Raw genomic sequence first — 27,832 nt, 5'->3', positions numbered from 1 at the left:
GTACTTGTTTTAGCATTGAGAGTTTATACATAACATTTCTTATTCCTTTAGGTTTGTCAGTATGAGAAGTGATGAAATAAGGCCTGAGCCATACAGAGCCTAGAAATTGGATTCAGCATGTTTGCTACATACTACAGAGAATTAATTTAACTTCTTTTCATTTTTCCCACCTTTGTCTGCCTTCTCCACAGGCTGTACATTGATGGTCCATTTGGAAGTCCATTTGAGGAATCCTTGAACTACGAGGTTAGCCTCTGTGTGGCCGGAGGCATTGGAGTAACTCCATTTGCATCAATACTCAACACCCTGCTGTATGTCATTTTGATCCATTTTATTAGTTCAAATAGGGAACTGTCAATATTTCAAACATCTCCCATTTAGTATGAGGTAATTCCTCACAGAATTTGTCTACAGTAATCCTCCCTCTTGCACACAGGGAATACATTCCAAGATCCCCAGTGTATGCCTGAAACTGCAGATGGTGCTAAACCCTACATATACTCTGCTTTTTTCTGTAAGCTTAACATCAATTTTGCACAATAAGAGATAATAACAAATATTAAAATAGGAAAATTATAATATACTGTGATGAAAGTTTTGTGAGTGTGGTATCTCTCTCTCAAAATATTTTATCGTAATGTAGTCACCCTTCTTGTGATGAGGTGAGATCATAAAATGCCTAGGTGATGAGATGAAGTGAAGCGAATGATGTAAGCATTGTGTGCTGTTGACCTTCCGACAATATGTCAGGTGGAGCAGTGATTATCTGCTTCCCTGCCGCGGATGACCGTGAGGGTAACTGAAACCACAGAAAGTGAAACCACAGATAAGGAGGCACTACTTTACTTGTTGTTCGTGGAACTCCATTTACTGATTGATGAGGGGAGTAATTCAGTGTTTCTCAATATGTGGTCTGTGGCTTTCAGCATGCTCTCTTGTAAAACATCACAATTTGGCATTCATCTGTCCTTTTTTAAAATAATTTTTTAAAAAGTTTATTTCTTCATTTCTGTGAGAGAGTGAGGGAACAGGGGAGGGTCAGAGAGAGAGGGAGAGAGAGACAGAATCCCAGACAGGTTCCGCACTGTCAGCACGTAGAGCGCGATGTGGGGCTCCATCTCATGAACCGTGAGATCACGGCCTGAGCCCAGACCAAGAGTCAGAAGCTCAGCTGATGGAGCCACCCAGGCTCCCCATTCCTATGTCCTTTGAAAATTATTCCACCAACCTTCATTTCTCTACTTCCTCATAAATAGTAAGTGGTACTGTTCATTCATTCTGTCAACAAATACTTTGGAGCATCTACATGCCAAACCATCTTATAGGGACTGGTAATACAGTCATGAATGAAACATAGTCCCTGCCCTTAAAAAGCTTCCATTCAGATGGAGCAGGTGAAAAATAAACCAGTGAGAAATTCATAATAACATTATTTCAGAAAATATTAGAACTATGATAAAAAGAAGAGAGGATAATGGGATAAAAAAATAAAGGGTTGGGGTTATTGTAGAATTTTGGTCAGGAAAAGTTTTTCTCAGGAGTTAACAAATGAGCACATGATGCCTTGGCCTATTACTCAGCAAAGTTATAACAGACTGAAGAATAAAAATTTCAAATATGAGACTGCTTACCGAGTAAATACTTTTTCAGTTATTTTAGTTCTAAGATTATAAGCAAAAATTAATTGATTAATATTAATTTTCATGAAAAAATAAACATAATAGTAAAAAATTATTCTCAAATGTATTCCATTCACTTTTCAAGAAGGCACAATTTGCATTAAAACTCTTTTATGGAGTACTAAAACAAGGAATAATAAAGTTGAAATGATGTGTTTGAATGATATTCAATTTTAAATGCTTGTTACAAATTTGGGACTTTTTGGAGGTTCTTAGAAAAATAACCATATTCCAAGCCAGGAATCATTTGCTTCTGAAAACATACTGCAAGTTATTTGGGCACTCCAAGTTAAGAAAAAGAGAAAATATTTTCTTAACCTCAAGTCGACTTCATAATTATAAATAGGAATCCAGACTTGGAATTATGAGTTACTGGAATGCATTACATAGTAGGTGGCTGTTACATCTCTTTCTTTAAGGATTATTGAGAAGGGGATAAACAACCAGCTTTCTGGAATGGTTTTGGCTCATTTTGCCTGGAGGCCAGGACACGACTGATGTCCAGTGGAGCCCTGCTGAGTGATAGAATTCACAGAAAATAGAGAACTTTTTTCTGAGATGCAGGGTTCATATTATTCTGGTCCAGGAGTTTATTGCCTTCACACTGGAAATGGGTGATCTGCATATAATATTCACAAATAATAAACACTTTAATTCATGGAGTGTATCATTCCTCTGAGTCGGTATATTGCATTTTAAATTCGTTTGAGAGCTGTAGCAAGTCCTATGACAAATGATAAAATGTAAATGACTGGTTTTTCTGTGGGTTGCTTGCTTACTAATGAAAAGCAAATTTTCAGATACAGGGATTCTTAATTTTTTTTTCATCCTAATCCCTGCTGCGTTCTTTTAATTTTACAGGGATGACTGGGAACCGTACAAGCTCAGAAGACTATATTTTATTTGGGTGTGCAGAGACATCCAGTCCTTCCGTTGGTTTGCAGACTTACTCTGTGTGTTACATAACAAGGTAAAATTCGGTTGGTTATTTTTTTCATTAAAAATACTATTTTTTTTCAAGTGACAAAAATAATACTTATTATAAATAAACCAGGAAATACGCAGATAAGTTGAAAGAACGAGAAAAAATTCTTAAGAGAACAGGAATAGCATGTTAATAGTTTAGTATGTACATTTTCAGATGTTGCTATCTGAGAATATGTGTATATATCTATGGTATTTTTTAACATAGAAATGCTCATATTTGTGTTTTAATGTAGAATATTTTAACCTGGAAATGTAGGCTTATGGTCGGTAAGGTATGCATATGGGGTGATGAGGGAAAGCATGTAGAGGGCCACATCAGCAGGCGGTTGCAACTATACTTTCCATCCTTCGTTCTGTTAGCTCTAATCTCTTATTTCCACCTTTAATATTCCAAATGGACCATCACCAAACTTTTGGCACACTAGGCAGAATGTCGAAAATCCCAAATTCTAAGTTTTATTTCTTAAATAAAAAGCAGGCCTCCTTCATCTATCCTACATGTAGCTTTTTATTTATCTGTTGATATATAGATCTTAGTTTTTGCAAATTATACAAGTAATACAAATAAGCATTTTTGCTATAAATTTTTTCTTTTTAGTTGTAGGATAGTTGACATATGGTGTTTTATTAGTTTCAGATGTATAGCATAGTGATTTGACAATTACACATTACAAACTGCTTACCACAATACATGTAGTCATAATCTTTCACCATAAAAAGTTATTATAAATTATTGACTAGCTCCCCTATGCTATAATTTTCATCTTTATAACTGGAAGTCTGTACCTCTCAATCCTTTTCACCGGTTTCATCTATACCACAACCCCCCTTCCCTTTGGCTACCCCCCAGTTTGTTCTCTGTATTTATGAGCCTATTTCTGTATGTTTGTTTTGTGTTTTAAAAAAATTTTAATGTTCATATTTTTGAGAGAGAGATAGAGTATGAGTGGGGGAGGAAAAGAGAGAGAGAGGGAGACACAGAAACCAAAGCAGGCTCCAGGCTCTGAGCTGTCAGCACAGAACCTGATGCAGGACCTGAATTCGTGAGTCGTGAGATCATGACCTGAGCCAAAGTTGGACACTTAACTGACTGAGCTACCTGGGTGCCTTATTTGTTTTGTTTTTTAGATTCTACATAGAAGTGAAATCATATGGTATTTGTCTTTCTCTGATTTCATTCACTTAGCATAATACCCTCTAGGTCAATCCGTATTGTTGCAAATGACAAGATTTATTTCTCATTATATATATATTATATATATATATATATAATATATATATATTTCTCATTTATCTCTCTATCTATATATATACATATGTATATATGAACATTCCATTCATGTATCGGAAAACATTTAAGTTGCTTCAAAAATTTGGCTATTGCAAATAATGCTGCAATAAACATAGGGGTGCATATGTCTTTTCAGATTAGTGTCTGAACTTTCTTTGGGTAAATTACCCAATAGTAGAATTACTGGATCATATGGTATTTCCATTTTTAATATTCTGAGGTACTTCTCTTATTGTTTTCCACAGTGGTTGCAATGCCACCAGCAGTACATGAGGGTTATCTTTCCTCCATGTCCTCATGAACACTTAGTATTCCTTTTTTAATACTAGCCATTTTGACAGATGTGTGGTGATATCTCATTGTGATTTTGATTTGCATTTTCACAATGATTAGTGATGTTGAGCATTTTTTTCATGTGTCTCTTGGTAATCCATATGCCTTCTTTGGAAAAGTGTCAAATCATTCAGATAAACCAAATCCTTAATATTTTCCTCACCCAATCTGTGTAACCAGAGGTAACTCAAGAGTGTTGTATAAATTCTACCGTACTGTTTGTATTGTTCTATGAATTGCTTATTTTAAGCTTATCACTATGTCTTGAACATTTTTAATAATAGCACTTAATAGAGTTACCTCATTCTTTTTACTGCTATAGAGTATTTTGTAATATAGATGTACTTAGTACTTGATTTAACCATCCCTTAATGATGGATCTTTTTTATTACAAAGAACACTGCAGTGAGTATCATACATGTCTTTGTATGCAGATATTCATTTATTCAGTCTGTCATTCTGTCACTCATCAAATAATCACTCATTGCCTGCCATGAATCACAGACTGTTCTGGGACCTGGAGCTACATTGGAGAGCAAAACAAAAACAAGTTTTTGAGCTCATCCTAAGTGGGGAAGATAGACAACAAACTACAAAATACATAGGATGCCTGATTCTGATTAGGACAAAGAAGAAAAAGAAAGTGGGATAAAGCAACAGAGTAAACCATAAAGGACACACTAATTATATATTGTGTAATTGGGAATTCAACTCCCAGAAAGGTATTTTAGCAGAGCCCTTAGTGAAATGAATGAGCAGCCTAGGCAGAAATCTTGTAGAAAAGGGGATCTAACTCCATAGGCTAGGGCTCTGATGCAGTCGTATGCTTGGTAGTTTGGGAAGATGAAAGAAATCTGTGTGGGCAAAACAAAGTAAGAAAGGGGGAAAATAGTAAGAGAATCAATCAGAGAGAGACCTGGTGTGTATGCTGTTTTGGAGGAAAAGTGGATGACATAAAGTCAAAATTAAATAGTTTCTGGAGATAGAAGAACTGAAAGCAAGGATTTGAACAGATATTTGTACACCGGTATTCATAGCAGCATTATTCACAATAGCCAAATAACCCAAACGCCTGGTGATGGATAAAGAAAATGTGGCATATACATAGAAGGGAATAATATTTCTTAAAAAAGAATGAAGTTCTGAGAAGTGCAGTGTGGATGAACCTCAAAAATGTTATACTAAATGAATTAAATCAGACGTAAAAGGACAAATATTGTACAACTCTGTTTATATGAGGTACATAGATGTCTAGTTCATAGACACAGAAAGTAGAACAGTGGTTGCCAGGGACTCAGGAAACATGAACAGAGGGTTATTGTTTGGTGGGCATGGAGTTTCAGTTTAGAAAGATGACACGGTTCTGGAGGTGGATGGTGGTGATGGCTGCACAGCAGTGTGGACGTATTTAATGTCATGAACTGTACACTTAAGGACAGTTATGTATATTTTACCACAATTGGGAAAAAAAAGTACAGATTCCTGGGACCTACCAGGGACCTGCTGAATCAGGAGGGGACAAATGGGAGGGATGAGAAGCCATTGAAAGGATTTGAGCAAGACTGATATAAATGTAGATCTTGGAAGTGTGTGTGAAAACATCAAGCTCTGGGATATTGCAGTTTCTGGAGACACAGAGGATGAATTGCAGCCAACAAAGGAGGCTGGTCAGACTGGCCAGTGAGTTAGCAGGAAAACCATGAGAGAGTTCTGTCTTTGAGGCTAAAGGAGGGAAAACTTTTAAGAGCAAAATCACCACTCTTCGATTTGTGAGTATTTTTTCCTGGGTTGATCCCCAGGACTGACTTTCTGAGTTGGAGGTTATGAGGAGGTTGTGAATGAATTTAAATTTTTAATGTGTACTGACAAAACACTCTCCAAAGAGAAATTTTCATTTCTACCAAAGAGTATGAGAGACATTTATTTTAAAACATTATATTACCAATCTTGTTAATTTCTACCAATCTCTTAAACAGTGAGATCTCATTCTATTTTCTCCTGAATGCTAATAAGATTGAACCTCTCTTCATATGATTATTAACCAGTTGTATTACTTATGGGATTTCCTAATTCTACCTTTTGTTTTTCTAATTTTTTAATCTTTCTTGAACTGATATCTAAAACCTGTACTTTTTCTTAAATATAAGGCCATAATTGGATCCAAGATGAGGAAAGGCACATTTGAATAATAGATGTTGTATAAGGCAAGTAGTAGGGAAGGAAAGGATTAAAGGAAAGACAAGAATGTTAAGTGGCTGGACCTTCAAAGGAGTTGAATCTTAAGATTTATGTTTTCATTTCAAGTTTTTTGATGGATGTGCTTTATCCTTAAGATTCTGTGGAGTAAATAATATACAAGCTTTAAACTAGTGTAAACAATACAGTGATGACTATCTTCTATACACACCTCTGCACCCAGATTTTGATTTTTCACATCAGCGGGATGAACATTGGTCCTTCAGTTTTGCCTCTAAGGATGATGTGTTTGCAACTGTGTTACCAAGTTCAGAGTGTGTGTGTGTGTGTGTGTGTGTGTGTGTGTGTGTGTGTGTGTGAGAGAGAGAGAGAGAGACAGAGAGACAGAGAGACAGAGAGACAGAGAGATCAACTGCAATATAGCATAGTGACTTTACATACAGTTTATGTGAGTAGGTGAAAATGTTTTTGAAAACCAATGAAAATATAGAGTCTTTCAATCTTGTTCCCACTGTGTTTCACATTATTCTAGAATGCCTAAGACAAAGTTACCTTAGTTGCCCTAGTGACTGTCTTGGTGGCAGACTATCTGCCGTGATGACAAATGTGGATCTTAAGTGGATCTTGCTTGGACAGATTGTCCCAACCTGGTGAATGAAGGAGAACACGGGGCCAGATGTCAGGTGATCTGGTACCAGCTCTGCTAATATCTAACCACATGACTTACTCCAAGTCACTTCACCTCTGTGGGTCATATTGGCAAAATCAAAATGAGGGATCAAGGCTACATCAGGCATTTGGATTCTGTCATTTACAATGGAACAGTGGTTCTACCTCATATGAACTGCAAATCCTTGAGTAAATCACTTAATCTCTATAAACCTGATTTATGCTTTCAATTTGTAAAGGAGGCTACCAGCACTTGAAACCTGATGTGAGACTTAGCTTTAACATATCTAAAGTATCTATCATTTTGAAGGCATTTAAGAAATGATTACCATGATTCCTCTTAGTGATCTGTAAAGTTCCTTCCAGGACTCACATCCTGTTATTTTTTATTTGTGAGAAAAATAAGGAAGGGTGATAGGCAGGAGAAGTAAAAATGAAGAACATTTGTGCATGATCCTACAGTCTAATCTATTTGCAAGATTGTGTTGATCCATATATTTATTTTTTCCCTTATTTTTTTTCCCTTTTCCTTTTATTTGTAGAAAATTGTTCCTTTAGTAGATATTATTATCTTCAGTGAGGGGTAGGTTAAAGTGGAGACATTGACATCATTAAAAACATCATTCAAATTTCCATAGTTCTTACTAGGGGCTGTGGGTACCAAATACCAGTTATGGATGCAGGAGTCATTGGACTGATCTCAGAACAGCATCCTGGTAAACGTTTAAGACAAGAATCAACAAAAGCCACGTGTTTTTTGAGGTGCTGTTCATCACTGGCATCTAGAAACTTCTGTTTTTTTGGAACTAAAAGTCATAAATCCTCATTCAGTTCCGAAAGGGCCTAAAAATGAATTTAGTATTTGGATGTAACTTGAGGCAGCTATTTGATGGTATATAATTAATGATTATATTTTAAGAGTATGATGGGAGCTGAGAATGATCATTTATCACTTTTAAAGTAAATATGTTTTTATTGGGGCTTTATAACTCAGATTTTCCACCTGTCAGAAAATGTATAGTTTTACATCTGAAAAGAGATGATGACATTCAGCCCTACCATTGTCCTGATGAAAAACCTGAGGCCTAGATGAGTAAGTAAATCCTTAGAAGTCTCAGGGCCAATATGGGAAGAGAGACAAGTCACCTGCCACGTGTTCCTCCCACGGTAAATGGGGCCAGAGGGGTGATGAAACCCTACTTAACCCCCCCACCATTTGCAATGTGCCTTTTTTTTTTTGCATTCCTGAAACTTCTACTTTGAGTCCCAATGTATCATTTTTTATATTAAATTAAATTAAATTAAATTAAATTAAATTAAATACTTATTTTTAAATTTTTATTTAAATTCCAGTTAGTTATAACAGACACTGTAATATTAGTTTCAGGTGTACAATATAGTGATTCAGCACTTCCATACATCACCTGGTGCTCTTTGCAAGTGCACTCCTTAATCCCCATAACCTGTTTAACCTATCCCCACCCCACCTCCTCTCTGATAACCATTCAGTATAGTTAAGAGTGTATTAAAAAAAAAAAGTCTGTTTCTTGGTTTGCCCCCTCTCTTTTTTTTCCCCTATGCGTGTTTGTTTTATTTCTTAAATTACACATATGAGTGAAATCATATGGCATTTGTCCTTCTCTGACTTATTTCACTTAGCATTATACTCTCTGGCTCCACCCATGTCATTGCAAATGGCAAGTTTTCATTTGCTTTTATAGCTGAGTAATATTCCATTGTATATATACCACATCTTCTTTATCTATTCATCAGTCGGTGGACACTTGGGCTGTTTCCATAACTTGGCCATTGTAGATAATGTTGCTATAAACTTGGCCATCGTAGATAATGTAGATAATGTATCATAGTATAATATAGAAATAATACTTTGAATCAGTGGATCCTCTTGCTGCAGTAAAGTCCAACAAAACATTACCATCTAAAGCAAACCCGCTATGCTGATCTCTGTTCAAGAAATGGTTTGTCTTTTGAAGAAGTGCTGTTCCTATTGATGCCTTTCCTGGGATCCACACCTCAAACACTCCTCTCTGTTCTCCAAGGAGCCCACCAGGTGGAGGTGCTCCTCTCCTTCTCTTCCACTTTTGATGCCTTGTCCTTATCGGGGTGATGAAAGGAGGCCCTAAGAAGAAGAATACTTTTAAAAATAAAAAAAAATTATAAACATTATTTTTAAACTTACATTTGTATAACATTTAAAAATATTTTAAAATTTTTGTTTAAATTCCAGTTTAGGTTATTTAAATTCCAATTAGCTAATATGCAGTGTAATATTAATTTCAAGTGCAAAAATATTTTTAAAATAACAGATTTCAGAAGTCAGGGTTCATTCAGAGGAAGGCCAATTATTAGTAGGTTCATTTTTGTCTTCTAGAAAAAGGCAGCATACAGAGACAAGAACAACCCTTTTACCCTCTTTGCTGAGTTTATTTTCCTGTAGGTGATATTTTTTCTTATTTTATTTTTCAAGGCATTGAAATGTTTGAGATTTTTTTTGAGACTATTTTATTTTGGCAGGTATGTTTACAGCCTCATACATTTTTGTACAAGGAAAACTAGTGCTGAGTAAGAGGAAGGCAAGAATAAGAACTCTGCCTTTTGTTTTTGTTTTTGTTTGTTTTGTATTTTTTTTGGTGATTCCTAGCATGCATATTTTATATCATTATTTGTGTGTGTGTGTGTGTGTGTTTTTTTTTTTTTTTTAAAGAAAATCATGTTCGGGGCGCCTGGGTGGCGCAGTTGGTTAAGCGTCCGACTTCAGCCAGGTCACGATCTCGCGGTCCGTGAGTTCGAGCCCCGCGTCGGGCTCTGGGCTGATGGCTCAGAGCCTGGAGCCTGTTTCCGATTCTGTGTCTCCCTCTCTCTCTGCCCCTCGCCCGTTCATGCTCTGTCTCTCTCTGTCCCAAAAATAAATAATAGAACGTTGGGAAAAAAAATTAAAAAAAAAAAAAGAAAATCATGTTCTTTAGGAGTGAACTCTTGGCTCTAATTTAGGGACTCTTAAGGAATAAAATAAGAGATATAGGGAAAGGATTTAGGGGATATCAGTATAATATTTCACATGCTTGGTTTTGTTTGTATAAAGATAACATAGGGATTCCTGGGTGGCTCAGTCAGTTGAGCATCCTACCTCTTGATTTCAGTTCAGGTCATGATCCCAGGGTAGTGGATTGAGTCCCATGTGTAGCTCCATGCTGAGTGTGGAGACTGCTTGGGATTCTCTCTCTCTCTTCTGTCTCTCTTTCTCTCTGTCTCTCTCTCTCTCTCCCCCTGTGTCCCTCTCTCACCCACTCACTCTCTTTATCTCTCTCTCTAAAAAAATTAAAAAGTGAAATAAGATAACAGGATTATTGTCTTGCACTGCTGCCATCTACTGTTACCTTATCACTACTACTACTGCTTGTACTAATTGTGCCAATAGGCGCAGGTTATTAATGTCAGAATCTGGCATGTATATGACATGCATATATGTACCTATGTATATATACACATTTGCTAGTAAAGGTTGACTGTGATTAGACACCATACATCTTAAATTGTAGAATCACATATATTAGAATAGGAGAAAGTCTGAGTACACGGAAGGAATTCTCATATCTATTTACTTTTATGTCCTCTCAGTTTTGGCAAGAGAACAGACCTGACTATGTCAACATCCAGCTGTACCTCAGTCAAACAGATGGGATACAGGTATGTGGTTGGATGTTTTCATAAATTAAACAAGCCTCTTGATAATAGAAGATCTACTCTAAGGGCCATGCTGGAAGAACATTTCTGCAGGTGGTTTGAATAGAAGTTTCCCAGAGGAAGGCCTCTTTTGGAATGTGTCCAGAAAACCCATGGCTTGTCCTTGAAGCTAACCGTATTAGGTCTTTCATCTGTCCTCCTCACAGGGAGCGGGAACAGACCTTTGAGATCATCTCTCTCCTTTTCACTGTTATCTCAAACTCTTCACCTCCAGAAACCAGACCATGAGCGAACAGTCTCATGATTGTGTTCATCAAGGGGAGTTTTTATGTGGAGAGACAAGATAAGATCATATGTAGTTAAGCTTATTTCTCTTCAAGGGAAACTAAACAACATAGTAATAGCCATTACGCATCATGTACTTACTATACTAGGGACCCTGTGCTTAGCATCTCATATTCATTATCTTGTGTAATTGCAACAGATCCAAGAGGTAGATGATATTGCCATCCTCACATTATAGATGAGGAAACTGAGGTTTACAGATGGCATGGAAGTGCTGCACAGGTGTATAAATCTGGGCATGAATGCTTTTACAAGTTTTATTTTAGTATTTTCCATTATATATTTTCTATAATACTTTGAATACAAACTATGAATGCTTGTCAGTTACTTCAAAACTAACCTAACCCTATTTTTTCTAGTCAGATTTCTACCCCATTTGGTATGTAAAAAAATATTTCATTTTCCTATTCTCATGAAGCAAGTCAGTATCATTATTCCTCATGGTATGGCTGTAATTAAGGTATGGAGCATAAATTGCATTGGTTCTCCGTTTGTCTGCCTGGGACTCAGACACTCTCCCCCTCTCTTCTCACTTCCCTCTGACCCTTCATTGCCGATCCAGATCTAATACTCTGTTAATTGCAAACACCAACCCGTTAGAAGTTATTTTGTTGATCGACTCAAGATGTGGAGCTCTTCTGTCTTAGGCTGTCTTGTCTAGGATCATTTCCCCAAATTTATGATGACAATTTGTAGTATTTTACTCCTACAATGAGCCAAATATGACAACTGTATTTGCAGTGCAAAAACACTTCAATAAAGTCTATGTGCTACACCCTTTTTGAGAGTAGGCAATTAAAATGCCTTCTTTAACATTGTGGTTGTTAAAAATGAAGCAACTAACTGAAGTCTAGGAAAATCAGCCATTTGTAATAATGGAATTCAAGAAGATAATGGATTTTAAAGGAAAAGAGGAAGGAAATGATGTTTCTAAATGACTATACTTAATAGCTTGCCATTTGATACTTATATTCTTTAAATCACAGCAATTTGGTAGGAAGCCACAGCACCAGTAGAAATGATGTTAGAGAAATAAGTTATTCGTCCAACTCTGTGTCATATAAAATATAGTGCTTTCTTTTTGGCAGAAGATAATTGGAGAAAAATACCAAGCACTGAATTCAAGACTTTTTATTGGACGTCCTCGGTGGAAACTTCTGTTTGATGAAATAGCAAAATGTAACAGAGGGTAAGTACTAATTCTCAGGAAATTTACCATGTGGCTAATGATCAAATTAAAGTATTCTCAAGTCATAACATGTAGTTTTTAAAGATGAATTAGGTAATGGGTTTACAAATGGCAAAGTCACTTAAACACTCAATTATCACTCTCAAAGAAGGAAGCAAGTCAGGGACCACCTCACACATATCTGTAACATCAAATAATTAAAATTTGGCTTAGAAATAGTCTATAAAGAATTTATGAAGAAACTATCCTACGTACTTTCAAATTTGCATAGACCCATATTAAAATGGGTATTCATTCCAACATCATGTATCAGGTGATCACTGGAAAAACTTTTCAAAGTCATGTTGGCAAACAAGGGAACTCTACCAACATTTCTAACAATGAATGCACTTAAGAATCAGGCATTTACATTTTTTTTATCAGAATGAATAAACTTTTAAAATCCTTAGTGGTAATATGGAGCCTCTAATACAGGAGTATTTCCAAACATAGTTTTTCTTTCTTGGAAGCTATAATTCTATGAAGAATCTTAGTATTATGAAATACGTGTCTATGGTCTAAAGAGATTACCGTTTAAGGAAAGCATTCACTGTAAGGCACAGACTAGCCACAACCCCCCTTTTTTTGTAAACTTATTGTTCAAGGCAGTGGTTTATAAGAATTCTAAGAGTATTTTGAAAACAATATACCCACTCACACATTTTAAATTTGGTATTGAAATAGTTTCATCATAAGTTTAAATAGTTGCAAAGGCTCTAATTTCTAACATATTGCACATGCTGACATTTTAAAATTAATGTAACTCTTTTAAACCTGTCTACTGGAATTGAAATATCAGTTTTTTGATACCAACCTCATATATTTGTAAAGATATACAAAAAGCTTTTGCTAGCAATTGGAAATTTTACATTATTTTTTCTTAAAAAATTTTTTTTTTATTAATACTTATTTTTGAGAGAGAGAGAGAGAAACAGAGCATGAGCGGGGGAGGGGCAGAGAGAGAGAGAGAGAGGGAGACACAGAATCTAATGCAGGGTCCAGGCTCTGAGCTGTCAGCACAGAGTCTGACATGGTGCTCTAACTCACGAACCATGAGCTCATGACCTGAGCCAAAGTCAGACGCTTAACCAACTGAGCCACCCAGGCGCCCATACATTATTTTTCCTACGTGAACTTGTATTTCCATTGTATTTAACCTATAGAATTTATCAAAATTCAATATGTTTTTACATTTGAACTAATTGTATTTTTGTTGCTTAAGTAAACATACTTCTGTAATAAGAATGCACATAAATTGAAGTTTTAATTTTTAAAATTTCCCTTGTTGCTCTCCTAGATTGATTTACTATTACAATTACTAGTATATAGTTAATGAATTCACAATTTAAAAAAATACATTTTTATGAATATAAAAAGGATATTTGTGAATGAATGAGACAGCTTATCAGATGAAGAGTTTTAAAAATGCTTCAGTTCATGAACTCCTAGATAAATACAGTTTATTGAAAGAATCACTGATGTATCATGGCTCCTGGCTCCATCTTCAGAGATTTTGTTTTAGGAATTGTAATGGCTCCTGGAGCCCCGGGAACAAAATTTTAAAAAAATATATGGTCGACTCCTGACAAGCATCCTTTTGTTAATTTTCTTGGTACAGTGATGAAAACTTTGGGATTTTGTTATTGTTGCTATTGTTTTTCCTCAATTCGGAAACCAAACTCTATTACAGGAAAGGATCATTTATAAGAAATTAGATTGGGATTCTTGATTTCTTTGGTTCCTTCTTAAGAATTCTCATTAGTTAAACTGTTCATGATTTAGATTGATTTTGTATGTTTATTTGCTTGGTTGTTCATTTCCTTCAAACAGCAAAGCTGGCTTAAGAAGAGCAAGTGTATACCATCTGCTGTTGACATTTTGTACAACGCTTTCACTTTCTGTATTTGCTCTGGCCAAGCACCTAAAAACGCATTATTTTTAAAGAATTTTTACATGGCATATTTAGGAAAAGAATGGATGAACATCTTAAGGTTCATTAACTAGAAAAAAGGTGCTACTTAAAGAGAAGTCCTCATTTGAGATATAAAATTTTGGTTAACCTCATGTACATGAATTACTGAAAGAATATATAAAGTCACATACATACATACTTACGCATGTACGTGTATATGTATGCATATATATTTAAAATCTATATACTGAAAATATGAACCTTAAATTTTAATGCAAATTGAATGAATCTATTACATAGAATTATTTAATGTAGTCTTTTTCAGATACACTCATATATTGTTCATGGATGATTTCCATGTAATTCTACCTCACAGTATTCTACAGTATGGATATATAGGTTACCTCCAGTTCTCTACCATTACTAACAGTGCTATAGTAATTATCTTTGCTCATACTTTCTCAGGCTCTTTCGGAGTTTCAGTTCAAGGTTAGAATCCTTGAAATGGAATTGCTGGCTCAAAGAGTATACACATTTAAATACTGTCCTATCAAAACCAAAAGGCTGAATCAGTTTATGCTCAATTTACTTTGCACACATGTATGAGGTGGTTCCTTCCTTGTGTGGCTTTTTTAAATTCAGGAAATGAATTATGTAATGGTATTACATGTTCAAGGAAAGTGAAGGAGCTTTTGAAGTCACCCTATTTTCATCCTTATTTGACAAAAGAAGGAACTAGGACCCAAAAGGTAATGATTTATCTCAAGCTATGGTTAATGAGTCAGAATTTATACATGAACCCTATCTTCTGACTGTAAAGTTCAATGTGCTTTATTTACAGCAAAACATTGTCCCAAATAGAAAGAATAGCAATTTTATTTTACCATGTCCCTCTTAGGGACAGTGAGATGTTGCAAGTGAGATGTGTTCATTATGTGTATTACAGCAGAATATTAACTATAATACACCAAAAGTCAACAACTAATTTTTCAAAAGTATAAAAAGATTCTAGATATTACTTCATAAGCCATTCAGTATTTTTTTTTTTTTTTTAATTTTTGGGACAGAGAGAGACAGAGCATGAACGGGGGAGGGGCAGAGAGAGAGGGAGACACAGAATCGGAAACAGGCTCCAGGCTCCGAGCCATCAGCCCAGAGCCAGACGCGGGGCTCGAACTCACGGACCGCGAGATCGTGACCTGGCTGAAGTCGGACGCTTAACCGACTGCGCCACCCAGGCGCCCCAGCCATTCAGTATTAAAAGCATGTCAGGAAATTTTTCGTTATGCCTAACCAAAGTCCAGTTTCCTCTTACTTGTAATAAAAATGCGTATCATATCATAAATTAGTCAAATTTATGCATTATACAAAAGGAGAAATAAAGGATTAACTTTATGTGGCCTTTGGAGTAGAGAACTAATACTCTGGGATTGAGTAAAATGTTTGAGACCATCTCTGTATATCTTCCTCCTGGTGTTTTAAAAAATACAAATCTCTGTATCCATTCTAGCAATTTTGGGTAGAGTCTTTCAGGTTTTCTACATAGAGTACCATGTCGTCTGCGAATGGGAAAGTTTGCCTTCTTCTTTGTTCATTTGGATGCTTTTATTTATATTTGTTGTCTGATTGCTGAGGCTAGGATTTCTAGTCCCAGTAGTATACTGAATAGCAATGGTGAGAGTGGACATCCCTGTCTTGTTCCTGACCTTAGAGGAAAAGCTCTCAGTTTTTCCCCATTGAGGATGATACTAGCTGTGGGTCTTTTGTATATTTATGATGATGAGGTGTGTTCCCTTTATCCCTACTTTGTTGAGGGTTTTAATTAAGAAGGGATGCTGTATTTTTTAAATATACCTGGGTCTGATCTCTCACATTCGATCTTATGTCCCTGGGTCAAGTCACTCAAACCTTCTGAATCTATATTCACAAGGAATGAATAAACTATCATTATTATGAGATCCCACACTTGCAAATCTGCACGGAAAAACAAAGATTGGTATAATATGCACAAATACACAATATGCACAAATATGTTGAACATTATGGAACTAGTTCCCAACATCTGGCCCCAAACAACATTCTCTGCTTAACATCTATTTCTACCCATCTCAGCAAAGTTTTTGTAGATAAATCTCCAGATGGTTGTTGGACTGCAGAAACCAAATACAAATTTAGTGCAAATGGATTGCAGAGATTAAGTGTAGATCTTGAAAAAGTTACAGGATCTCATTGTTAGTGAAACTCACACTGGGGAACTCCTCAAATTACATAAAGATCTACTAGAGTTAACCTAGTTAACAACTGAAATACAAAAATGTAAAAAATATGATATATGGGTGCCTTAAAAATGATGATTTTAGAGGCACTGGGATGGCTTAGTGGGTTAAGCATCCAACTCTTGAGTTCAGCTCAGATCATGATCTCACAGTTGTGAGATAGAGCCCTGCATGTGGTTCTGCACTAGGCATGGAGCCTGCTTGGGATTCCCTCTCTCTCTCTCTCTCTCTCTCTCTCCTTCTCTCCCCGTCCCTCCCAACTCTCCCCCCCGCTCATGCTCTCTCCCTCTCAAAAAAAAAAAATAATTTAAGAGAAGCCATCAGGAAATCTGTAAAAATTGAAAAATGAACTTTATAATTGCCCTGTGAAGAAATTACTGTAATGCAGCATGACAGAGAATGTACACAAACAAACTGACTCACTGCCTACTCATTTTCATGAAAGCCACACTAGGTTTTTTGTTTGTTTTTGTTTTTTGGTGGTGTAAATTGAATTGTTCAATTTTATTCAATCTAAGTAACCTAGTGTGTTACTTGGTTTCAGATCTAGTGTGTCTAGATCTGGTTTTAATAATAATCTAAATTTTATTATGTATAAGGCAATTTATTTTCATGTTTCTTTTTAATTTTCTTCTCACTTGGGGTTTACTTAGGTTTTCTTTTGCTAGTTTCTTAAAGTAGAACCTTATATCATTGATTTCAGACCCTTTTTATTTTCTAATAAAAGTGTTCAATACTATAAATTTCCTTCCCTCTCCACACTTCAGCTACATCACACAAATGTGGATATGTTTTGTTTGTGTTTTTATACACTTCAAAATATTTTTAAGTTACTATGTGATTTCTTCTTTGACCCATTGGTTATTTTAGAAGTATGTTGTTTAATTTCCAAACATGTGGGGATTTTACATATTTCTTTTTGGTTTTGATTCCTAGTTCAATTGGGTTCTGTTGAGAAAATATACTCTTTGTGATTTCTATCCTTTAAAATGTATTGAGACGTGTTTTATTGCCCAAAATATGGTCGGTGTTGATGAACATTCCGCATGCACTTGAAAAGAATTTATATTCCATTGTCTGGGGATAGAGCACACTGTAAATATTACTTACAATTGGTTGTTAATAGTATTTAGGTCTTCAGTACGCTTACTGATTTTCTGTTTTTTCTGTCAATTACAGAGAGGAGTGTTGAAATCATCAACTGTAACTCTAGCTTTATTTGTCTTTATAGTCAAACAAATTAGTTTTTGTTTCATGTATATCAGACTTTTTTAGTTGGAGGTTTTAATTGTAGTGTTTAAACTATTTCATTACATATTATTATTATTATTATTATTATTCTATGTATAATATTATATGTATTCATTACAAAATATATTACACTTTATTATTTCATGGAATAAAAAATATTGCTTGATTTTTTCCAGCTTTCTTGAGATATCATTAACATATAATATTATATAAATTGAATATGTACCATGTAATATTTGATATATATAATGATTTGATATATGTATATATATTGCAAAATGACTACCATAAGAAGGTTAGTTAGTCAACACAGCCAGCCATCACCTCATGTAATTACAATTTGTGTGTGTGTGTAAAGAAAACTTTAACAATCTACTCTCTTAGCACCTTTCAAATATACAACACCATATTGTTAACTATAGTCACCATGCTGTACATTACATTCCCAGAACTTATTCTTACAATTGGGAGTTTATAATTCTCTGTCAGCCTTCACCCATTCCCTACCTCTTTTGCCTGGCCCTGACAACCACCAATATGCTCTCTGTTTCTACACAGTATTTGTCTTTCTTTGTCTGATTTATATCACTTAGTACAATACCCTCCAGTTGCAATCATGTTGTTGCAAATGGCAGGATTTCGTTCTTTTTTATGGCTGAATAATATTGTTCTGTGTGTATGCGTGTATGTATGTGTGATATTAATAGTTAATATATAAATTATATGTATATCACATGATTTCTTTATTCATTTATCCATTGATGAACACTGAGGTTGTTTCCATGTCTTGACTATTCTAATAAAGCTGCAATGAACATGGAGGGGCAGGTATCTTTCTGAGATAATAATTTTATTTCCTTCAGATGTATACATAGAAGAGGAATTGCTGGATCATATAGTACTTCTATTTACAATTTTTTTTTTTTTTTACATTTTGTTTTTATTTTTGAAAGACAGAGAGAGACAGAGCACAAGCAGGGGAGGGGCAGAGAGAGAGGGAGACACAGAACCCGAAGCAGGCCCCAGGCTCTGAGCTGTCAGCACAGAGCCCAATGCAGGGCTCGAACTCATGAACCGGGAGATCATGACCTGAGCTGAAGTTGGACACTTAACCAACTGAGCCACCCAGGTGCCCTAGTCTATTTAAAACTTTTTGAGAAACCTCCATACTGTTATCCACAGTGGCTTACCAATTTACATTCCCAACAGTAGTGTACAAGAGTTTCCCTTTCTCCATATCCTTGCCAACATTTGTCTCTTTATCTTTTTTGATGATAGCCTTTCTAACAAGTGTGAGGTGATATCCTAGTGTGGTTTTGATTTGCATTTCCTTGATGATTAGTGATGCTGAGCACTGTCATGTGCCGTTTGGCTGTTTGAACATCTTTTTCAGAAAACGTCTATTCAGGTTCTTTGCCTATTTTTACTTCAATTATTATTTTATTATTTCTTTTTTTGCTATTGTGTTGTATGTATTTCTTATATATTTTGGATATTAACCCCTTATTCGATATGTATTTTTACAAATATTTTCTCCCATCCCATATGCTATCTTTTCATTTTGTTGAGCATTTCTTGTGTTGTGTAGAAGCTTTTTAATTCGATGTAATACCACATATTTATTTTTGCATTTATTGCTTGTACTGCTGGTGTCCTATCCATGAAATCAATGCCAAGACTATTATCAAGGAGATTTTTCCCTGTTTTCTTCTAGGAATTTGATGATTTCAGATCTTACCTCTAAGTCTTTAATTCTCTCCGACTTAATTTTGTGAGTGGTGTAAGATAGGGGTCTGGTTTCATTCTTTTGCATGTAAATATCTAGCAGTTTACTGTTGTTTTCTATTTATCACATTTGTTCTTTTTCTTTCTTCATCTACTTTCTTTTGGATTGAGTACATTTATGATTCCATTTGTTACTCCTATATTGGCATATTAGCCATACTTCTCTGTTTGCTTTTAGTGTTTTATTTGAGGTATTGGTTCCCAAACTTCATTCCTTGGACCAACATCCCCTGGAACTTGTTAGATTCTTGAACCCTATCCAAAGTCTCCTGTATCAGAAGCTCTAGGGTAGTCCATGGACCAGGTGGTTTGTGGTCTGGGAAGTCCCTCAGGTACTTTTGATGAGGCTGAAATCAGAGAAACATTCTAGGTTTAGAGTGTATATCATTAGCTTCACAGTGCACCCTGAATAATAATATACTGCTTTATGTACTACCATTCCCCCTCCATCTTTTTGGCTGTGGTTTCTTTCTTTCTTTTTCTTTCTTTCTTTCTTTCTTTCTTTCTTTCTTTCTTTCTTTCTCTTTCTTTTTCTTTCTTTCTTTTCTTTCTTTGGAGAAAGAGAGAGAGCATGAGCAGGAAGGGGTGAGGAGAGAGGCAGAGGGAGAGAAAGAATCTTTTTTTTAATTTTATTTAATTAATTTTTAAAAAATACTTATTTATTTTTGAGAGAGAAAGCATGAGTTAGGGGAGGGGCAGAGAGAGAAGGGGACAGAGGATCTGAAGTGGGCTCTGCGCTGACAGCCCAACTCAGGGTTCAAACTCATAAACCGTGAGATCATGACCTGAGCCAAAGTTGGACGCTTAACAACTGAGTCACCCAGGTGCCCTGAGAGAGAAAGAATTTTAAGCAGGCTCCACTCTCAGTGCAAAGTCTAATGCACTGAGATCTAATGACCCTGAGATCATGACCTGAGCCAAAATCAAGAGTCAGATGCTCAACCAACTGAGCTACCCAGGCGCCCCGCTTTGGTTATTGTTCTTATTCATCTTTCTTCTTCATATACTGTAAACTCCATAATGCATAGTTATTACTTTTGTTTTAACTATCAATTATATTTTAAAGAGATTAAAAATTAAGTAAAATACACATTGTGTTTATTCACCAATTTACCATCTTGGTGCTCTTCATTCCTCTAGGTAGATTCAAATTTCCCTCTGATATCACTCTCCGTCCTGAAGAATTTCCTTTAATATACTTTATAGTGCTGGTTTGCTGGTGCTGATTTCTCTCACCTTTTGTTTAAGAATTTTGTATTCCTTCCTCAGTTTTGAAAATTATTTTTGTTTAGAATTTGATATAGTACAGTTGACATTTTCGCTTGTCTTTCAGCACTTTGAAGAGGTCACTTCATTGCCTTCTGACATGCATAGTTTTTGACAAGAACTCCATCTTTCATCTGCTGTTTATTATTTGTAAAGTGTCCTTTTACCCCTCTGGCTGTTTTTGTTTTTCTCTTTGAAAACTGTCATTTTTGGTTTTACTTTAAATTGACTTACTGTGGTTTTCTTTGCGTATGTTCTCTTTGGGGTTCATTAGATCCTTGGATCTATGTATTTGTTTTCTTCAAATTTGGAAAAAGGGCAACTATTTCTTAAGTGTTTTTTTCTCTTTCCCTCTGCCTTGTCTCATGTTGGGGCTATAATTCCATCCATGTTAGACTAGTTGATATTGTACCACAGGTCACTGAGCCTCTATTCATTTTTTTTTTCCCCAATTTTTGTTCTTGGTGTGGTCCATTGGGATAGATTGTAGTGCTAGGTCTTTAAGTTTAATTATCTTTTCTTCTGCAGTGCCTATTTTTCTGTTAACCCATCAGTATATTTATCATTTTAAATATTGCATTTAATCACTAGAATTTCCATTTAGGCCTTTAAAAAATCTTCTGTTTCTCTTCCCATCATGTTGATGTTTACCTTTGAATATAATGAAGGGTGTTTCTCATCACTGTTTCAATGATGTCTGATAGAAAATTCCATCAAATTTGTTGTTCTGGGCCTGTTTCTATTGACTGATCTTTCTCCTGTGTTAGTTTGATAGGGCTTACTTCCATAACAAAATCCCTCAGACTTGAGTGGATTAAACAACAGAAATTTATTTTCTCAAATTTCTCGAAGCAGGACATCTAAGATCAAGATGGTGGCAGGGTTGATTTCCTCTGAGACCTCCCTCCTCTGCTTACAGGTGACTACCCTCTTATTGTCTCTTCACATGGTCTTTTGCTTTGTGCATGTGTTTCCTCTCATGTCTCTTCATGTGTCCACATTTTCTCTTCTTATAAACATTCTTGAAGACTGGAATAGGATACGCTCTGACAGCTTTATTTTAACTTAATAACATCTTTAAATGTTTTATCTCCAAATACAGCTATATTCTGAGGTATTGGGGGTTTGGTTTTTCAACATACGAATTTTGAGGGGACATAATTCAGCCCATAACACTCCTAGTTAAGGTTCATAATTTCTTGCTCTATAAAGCTCTTACTAATTTTCTATTGGATACTGTACATTTTGAAGTTTAGATGTTAAATGCCATGAGGTGCCTGGGTGCCTCAGTCGGTTAAGCATCCAGCTCTTGATTTCGGCTGAGGTCATGATCTCACAGTCGTGAGATCAAGCCCTGCGTCAGGCTCTGGGCTGACAGCACAGAGCCTGCTTAGGATTCTCTCTTTCCCTCTCTCTGTGTCGCTCCCCCCGCCACTGTCTCTCAAAATAAATAAATAAACATTAGATGTTAAATGCCAAATTTTGATCTTTCTTTTCAATATTGTTGGACTTGTTTGAGGCATGCAGTCTTGTGACTTGGATTCAGTCTGATCTTCCTAAATCTTGCTTTTAAGCTTTGTTAGTATAGATCCAGGGCACCTTCCATCTATGGCAAAGTTTTCCAACATCCACCCTGCCTCTTGCCTCAAGCAAGGTGATAACTTTCTAGAATACTATCCATTGCCCACATATGAAATACAGATCTTTTCATTCTGGTTTGTGGGAATATGAATTATTCACAACCTTGTGTAAACTCGGAATGGTTTTGCCTTACTGCTTTCTGCTACTTCCTTACCCAGATTCATGTAGTTTCCTCTCACACCTGAGAAAATCAGTATTCAGCCAAAGACTTGAGGGTTCACCTCTACAGATCCCCAAAGCTTCCTTCTGTGGATCACTCTTTCTTTCTTTCTTTTTTTTTTTTAATGTTTATTTTTGAGAAAGAGTGCATGCAAACTGGAGAGGGACAGAGAGAGAGGGAAACAGAGGATATGATGCAGGCTCTGTGCTGTCAGCACAGAGCCCAACATGGAGCTCGAACCCACAAACCATGAGATCATGACATGAGCCAAAGTTGGGCACTCAACTGACTGAGTCACCCAGGTGCCCCAATCTCTCTTCCTTTCCACATTCTTCACAGATTCTAGCTGTTTTGTCCTCCATGAATTCCATTCTTTGTCTCTTCAGCTCAGAGCCCCAATCTCAGCATGAATTTCTCTGTTTTGCAGCCTGTAGATTGCCTCCAGGCAATAAGCAGAGACAATTGCTGGACTCATCTTGGTTTCTTGTTTTTTGTTTTTTTCTCTTTTTCTAGTGAATCGCTGTTCTGTTCTACCTACTGTCAAGTATCTGAAAATATGTTACTTCACATATTGGGGTTTTTCCCCTAGTTTTTCAATGCATGAGGATAAATCTAGTCTCCACTACTCCATCATGGCTGCAAGTGCAAGTTCTATTTTTGTAGTTCTTTGTTTCATTTTTCAAGATGAAATGTTTTAGTAAAACCATTGTTTAAGTATTTATTATAAAATCTTGATACCCGTTTAAGTGGATTTACCAGGTTTTTTTTCCAGCACCAATTATTCTCAGCCAAGCTAATGAGGACACACTATATTTGCCTAAGATATGATATGAATTGTTAGTAATTTTGATATCCCAGGAAGAATTCAATGCAAATAATAAACTTTGGAAGAAGATCAATGTGAAACACTAGTTATTTCCTGGGATTTATTTAGTCTATTTGTTAGGGATATGTATAATTTATCTACTAAAATTTTATGTTAGCAAATAATAAAATCTGTTTGGCATTTATTACAGTTCTTAGAGTGTATAAATAAGAAATGAATTGTATACAGATTAATATGCTTTTGTTTCAACTTGGATATAAATTAGTTACTTAAAATTATCCTTTCAAATTGGTAGTAGCTTTTCTTTGTCTTAATCATCACTGCCCGTGCAAATTCATGGGCTCTTTAGAGAAATGCATATAAAGCATCTAGTAAGAGAAGACTGACATGATCCAGGGTGGACGGACATCTATCACTTGCTGTTCTTGATTTTGTTTCTGCATGTAAGGGAAAGGCTAAAGGCAGACTTCTCACTTTCTGTCTGATAATAAGCAAATATGTGCTTGTAGTTGCATTCTTTGAGCTATCCTGATTTCTAGTGGGAATAGCATGAAGTAAATAATGTATCTTCATGGTGATCACTTACATTTGGAAATAATTGAGAAATAAATTAACTCAGTATGCAAAGCAGCAATAAATGGATTTTGTTAATACCTTAAACATGTTTGTAACACATACTTCTTGTTATGTTCTGCCTAATTTTTCACCTGATTTTCCATTTTCTCCTCTGTCTTACCAGGAAAACAGTTGGTGTTTTCTGCTGTGGACCCAGTTCAATTTCTAAGACCCTTCATAAACTGAGTAACCGAAACAATTCATATGGGACAAGATTTGAATACAATAAAGAATCTTTCAGCTGAAAACCTTTGAGATGAACCAGGACTCTGAACAAGGAATGAGTGCAATTTCTAAGACTGAAACTCAGCTGAATCAACCAGCTGTGTCATACCAAAGAGTAGCAAGGTTTTCTTATTTATGATTATTTAAAATGGAAATACAGAGAATGAGGCAAGATGACAGGTCACATTACGTGTTTAATCTGGAAACCAAAGAGGCCCTGAAGAATAGTTGATGTGATGATTCACTTTTCAATGCTCAGATTAAAAGAAAACTATTAGATGCACACTGTTGATTTTTATGGCAGATTCAAGAACTCCCTAGTGAGGAGCTGTGCTTGCTCACTGTGACGCTGATAGCCTTGGTCCTCTTTAAATTGTTTTTGGTTGAACAAATGCAACATTGAACAAAATTAAAAATTCATTGAAACTCAGATTACATTTTCTACGTGAGTATAAACAAGAGTAGCTTTGATTTTGAAAAGCTTCAGGCAAATATATTAGATGTTTGAAGATATAGCACAGGACTCTATTAATACGGGTACTTTGTATCTAATCTTCCTCACTACTGATGCTAATACCTCTGTTTGATGTCTGTAGACTTTATGCTAAATGAACTTTTATAAATGTTGATATAGTGTCTATTTTTACATTTTTCTTTCTTCTTTTTTCCTGTCTATAAGGAAATCTTCCCTCCTTTGCATGCATTAGAGACAGTGATTTAATAGGCCCTTTCCATCCACAATTTAATCTATTACTGTTGCATAGTAATGAGGAAAATATCATTACTCTAAATTATAAAGAAATATATAGACTTTCCTTTTTCAGCATTTTGGCCTCTATTATTTTTATTTACTCCCTCCCCCCCCCCCCCAGAATAGATTGTCTTATTTTTAGCCTGTTAAGGTACTTTAATTTGCACTTTGAGACCAAAGAGCATTGTGTCTCTCAGTGGTCACCAAGATAGAAGAAATCTCTCTTTTGCCACACATTGGTTTATACTGGAGACAATGAAAGTACAGTGCCATTCCTGAACAAAGAAGAAATACTTCATTAGTATTTAGGTTCAGAATCAAGAATATTATTTGTTGCACCATCTGGTATTCTGAGTCTTGATAGAATCTAATTATTGAATTTCAAGTCACTGTTGGGACTACACTGCATGATCCTATCAATTTAGGCTTGCTGGCCATTTCATTCTTGGCTCAGAGGAAAAGTCGTCTTCCCTACTTTAAGAATTAAGGCATTTTTGCAGTTTAGTGATTTTGTTGTGTAGACATCTATCAATTGCTATTGAATATAGCTGAAATAAGCAGAATGACTTGTCTGTTAAAATATTGCATGGTATAATAGAACATGATAAATGCTACTGTTACTTTTTGCTCTGATTCATTGATAGCAATCAAGCATGTTAAAACATCTAGCATTGAATGCCCATAAACATATTACTTATAGATATTTCTTCCTTCCTTTGGAATTTTTTCTTCTTCCTTCTGTGGAAGGATAATCAGAAAAGGATATGGGAAATGTGCAATATTCCTGCAGATTTAGCTCTGAAGGCATATTTGATAACCAATACATCTTGGCAACACCTGCTAAACTAAAAAGAATTTTCATAAACACATATAACAGAAGTAGGAAAAAGAACTGTGAGTTAGTATAGGCTTGATGTGCAATGCTGATTCTTTACTGATCATAGTTTATTTATGTGATTGTATTAATACACCTAATTTCTGTAAAACAGGTAGAAGATTTTTCAAAAAAAGAAACATCTTTCTTGGTAGGTCTACTATTCTAGATGAACATCCTGTCTCTTTTAAATTCTAGCTGATGTTCAGACATGAAGTGTTAAACACAGCTAATCTTTGCTTCTGTAGGTAGTAATAAATTAGGTTTTCATCACACATGTAGAAGAGAGTTTTGTTTTTTGAGGGATTTTTTGCTCTGGGGCTGCTTCTTGTCATACAGATCTTTGTCATATGGTCATTTTGGTGGCAATAAATGTTAAAATTGAAATGGAATCTTTGAGATATCTATAACCTCGCCCTTTGCAACAAACAGACAGTTTTTTCGCAAGATGATGCAAGTTGAAGAAACAGTCTATTTGTATGCATGTTAGCATGCATGAGCAGCCTTAGGGGTTTGAGTTTTTTTTTTTTTTAAGTTTATTTATTTTATTTTATTTTATTTTTTGAGAGGGAGAGAGAGAGAGCGTGAGCAGGAGAAGGGGCAGAGAGGGATAAAGAGAATCCCAAGCAGGATCTGCACTGTTAGTGTGGAGCCTGATGTGGGACTCAAACCCACAAACCACGAGATCATGACCTGAGCTGAAACCAAGAGCCAGTTAACCGACTGTGCCACCCAGGCCTTCCCGAGGGGTTTTGAGTTCTATGGCCTTGGATGTCATTGGCTAGTGGTGTGAATATAACAAGTTGCTCCCACTCTGGGATTAAAATTTTTCATTTAAACTAGATTAGTAGTTATCAATCATACCTGGGTAATATATCTCTTTGGAAACCTGATTAAAAGTAAATATGGGGGGAGGGGCTCCTGGGTGGCTCAGTTGGTTGAACGACAGACTCTTGGTTTCAGCTCAAGTCATGATCTCATAGTTGGTGAATTCTGGACTCACCTCGGGCTCTGCACTGACTCTCTGTCTTGGGATTCTCTCTCTCTCTGCCCCTCCCCTGCTCGTGCTCTCTCACCTTCTCAAAATAAATAAACTTTTTTTAAAAAGTGAATATTATGACATTAATACACAATATTACATACAGTGTAATTACAAATAACCTCCAACAGCAAGGACCCCAGTTTAAGAACCTCTGAACAAAATAATCCATCACTCTAGGTCTTTCTACCTATGCTTTTCTGTGATATATTTTGCAAGAAACCATCCATTTTTATAAGATTATAGTAGGAAATTAACTCTGTGGACAAAGGAAAGGAAATTCTCTTCATATGCTCTCAAACAGAATCCAAGTTCTCCTGCTTTATGCAAGAGAAGGCTGTGATTTTGTATAACAATAATAATGAAAGACTCAGATTCATACAGATACATACATACATATATACATACATAAATACATATATACCACACATAAATTCAGGGCTTCCTTTTTTTTTTCTTTTTCTTTTAAGTCAGGTTAAAAATGAAAAGATTGATAGTTTTCTTTTTTTTTTTTTTCATTTAGCGACTTAAAATGCCAGTTGGAGGATTGTAATGATAGAGTCACTTAAAGCAAAGAAATAAAAACATGACAGACAAAGATAGGCTGAATTGATTTAGTCTCTATCTCCAAGTTACTTACAACTCCCCAAATCAGTGTTTACTTGGAGCATTCAGAGAGGTAATAGACTTAAATCATAAGGCATTGTTAAAGAGGATGACCAGAAGCAAATGAGCCACAGTCATCAACAGATAATGCTAGTGCTAAAGAGTGTTCATT

General features: G+C 35.6%; 1 protein-coding gene across 5 annotated transcripts in view; it reads left to right on the top strand.

The window, feature by feature from the left end:
- The window catches only part of NOX4 (NADPH oxidase 4), a 170,991-nt gene extending 144,584 nt beyond the window's left edge, over positions 1-26,407 (top strand). For all 5 annotated transcript variants that reach the window (XM_040489588.1, XM_040489587.1, XM_040489586.1 and 2 more), the window contains 5 exons: positions 192-311; positions 2,541-2,649; positions 10,795-10,863; positions 12,294-12,394; positions 24,290-26,407. In XM_040489588.1, the coding sequence (XP_040345522.1) occupies positions 192-311; positions 2,541-2,649; positions 10,795-10,863; positions 12,294-12,394; positions 24,290-24,410 (520 nt within the window). In that variant the 3' untranslated portion in view covers positions 24,411-26,407. The remainder of the gene's footprint in view (positions 1-191; positions 312-2,540; positions 2,650-10,794; positions 10,864-12,293; positions 12,395-24,289) is intronic.
- Positions 26,408-27,832: the final 1,425 nt, after the last annotated feature.

Source organism: Herpailurus yagouaroundi, unplaced genomic scaffold, assembly GCF_014898765.1.
Source record: "Herpailurus yagouaroundi ecotype Mexico unplaced genomic scaffold, PumYag 180, whole genome shotgun sequence".
Taxonomy (NCBI): domain Eukaryota; kingdom Metazoa; phylum Chordata; class Mammalia; order Carnivora; family Felidae; genus Herpailurus; species Herpailurus yagouaroundi.
The sequence above is the reverse complement of the archived record's forward strand: the minus strand, read 5'-3'. Positions and strand labels throughout refer to the sequence as shown.